The sequence below is a fragment of the Electrona antarctica genome, assembly GCF_951216825.1.
Source record: "Electrona antarctica genome assembly, chromosome: 20".
NCBI lineage: Eukaryota > Metazoa > Chordata > Actinopteri > Myctophiformes > Myctophidae > Electrona > Electrona antarctica.
In genome coordinates, this window is record NC_136801.1 from 35,910,322 (window position 1) to 35,912,375 (window position 2,054).

The 2,054-nt window shown below is 47.8% G+C and overlaps 1 protein-coding gene across 1 annotated transcript; it reads left to right on the forward strand.

Moving 5' to 3' along the window:
• Positions 1–739: 739 nt before the first annotated feature.
• LOC306913302 (E3 ubiquitin-protein ligase RNF114-like) lies at positions 740–1,429 on the forward strand (the record flags this gene model as incomplete). Its single annotated transcript, XM_079489892.1, has 1 exon — positions 740–1,429. One exon carries the CDS (start codon positions 740–742, stop codon positions 1,427–1,429), a length of 690 nt encoding a protein of 229 aa, XP_079346018.1.
• Positions 1,430–2,054: the final 625 nt, after the last annotated feature.

Consider the following 2,054-nt stretch of genomic DNA (forward strand, 5'->3'; position numbering starts at 1 on the left):
AGGCCTTTTGTGGCGGTTCTGGACAACCGTGGGTCCGACCGACTTGACACCGGGCACTGCACCCCCTGTGGGGGTGTGGAACGCGTGTGTCGAATTTGATGTAGGTGGGACGAACCATACTCGAGTAACGTGGATTACAGACGTACACACACAGACGAAGTTTGTGGACGGTAACTAAAAGCTGGATGTAGGATTGCGCTAGCTAGCGCCCCTCAAAATGAAGCTTTATGAGAAAATGAATATTACAATTTTATGAAAATTCTTCTTCTGCCCCCAATACATGCATGCAGATAGGCCTACACATGTTTATGAAAATGTACAGTATATGGTAGAGGATCATGCCAAGTAGCATGAAAACCAGTCTTACTCCAATTGGCCAAAGAGGGGCGCTATAGCAATCGTTTGAAAATGAAACCTTTGAACAGGCATAAGTCATACCTCGTTCGGCTAAAAGCCATGGATCTTGTTTACTCATCATTGTGTCTTACCTGTCACTTGGACCAGTAAGCTCCCCCCTCAGATTTTCCGCCATTTTGAAAGCCTGTGATTTTAAATCATTGAATCATATCATGTCGTGGGAAGGGGTGTGGCCATGGCTTTGCCTTTGCTGGTATAGGTATCGCTACGGAAACGCATAACTCCAGTCCATAAAAGGCATGACCGCACTGGTGACACAACACAAATTACCTGTATATAGCATCCTGCAGTCCTCCCAACTTGTAGATGGTGAAGAAAAGAAATGGCGAGCTTTGGTGGTTTTAGTTCCATACGAAATGGAAACGTCTTTGCAGGAAGCAAGGACTTTTCGGAGTCGGAGTTGACCTGTCCAATTTGTCTGGAGATCTTCGATAGACCAGTAACAACACGATGCGGACACACGTACTGTCAGAGTTGTCTTCAGGAGTGCCTGTGTCGCCCTGACCCCACGTGTGCCATGTGCAGGACAGACCTACAGGGCGACTGGGCCAAAGCCACCGAGCTCGAGGCCCTCATCCACTCGTCTGTGGAACCGTGCAAGGGCTGTGCCGCCAAGGTGGGCCTGACTCACATGAGAAGCCACACGGCCGCCTGCGCTAAATATCAAGAGTATATGGAGGAGGAAGTGAGGGCCACCGCACAGAGCCGGCAAGCTGTCATCAAGCCCGTGCCAAATCGCCACACCTTCACCTGCCCCTACTGCGACTTCCGGAACCTGGATCAGGACGGCCTGGCCGAGCACTGCACCACCCAGCATGCTCGGGACGTGCACCCCGTGGTGTGTCCGATCTGTGCCTCTATGCCTTGGGGAGACCCTAACTACAGGAGCGGAAACTTCCTCCGGCATCTGAAGACGAGGCACACTTTTGCCTATGACACCTTCGTCGATTACTCGGCAGATGAGGAACGAATGATGCAGGAGGCTCTGGAGCGGTCCCTCATGCACCAATGAACTGTAGAGAACAAGCCACTATAGAGGGTATGGGCATGCTTAAAGTGAATGGCACATCGAGTGACAAATTGAGTGGCAAAGCAACATGCAAAGTGAGTTTAACATTGTTTAATGTCGTTTAATGCAATCAGATATGACTTCTCTGTGTGGATGTATGGGCTGTGAAGGCCAGAAAGTAGTTTTTTGCCACTCAGTAGGCGTTCCTACATAACTTCCTGGTTTGATGATGATGTCACGCGCATACCCTCTATAAAAGGAAAGACGAGAAAGGTCTCGGTGAGAAGTTCCCGGTGAGAAGTTCCTATTGTTTGCTATTGTATGTCCATCAAACAGACAGTGAGTGAGTGGTACCAATGGCCATCCATCCACCTCACAGGAAATGGACCTGATCAATGACGATCTAGAAATTTACATAGTAAAACTGAACAAACAAAACATTTCCAAAGCTGGCTAACGTGAGGGGAAAATGCAAATGTTACCCAACATAATATAGAAGCAGTATATCTCTGGCTGCCTATAGTTGATTTGTGTTATACTTGTCTCCTTTTATTTTTATTTATTTATTTAGCTTTTGTTTGGTTGCCTGTTTCCTTCCAGAGATCTACTGAAAGGAATAGATAGCATG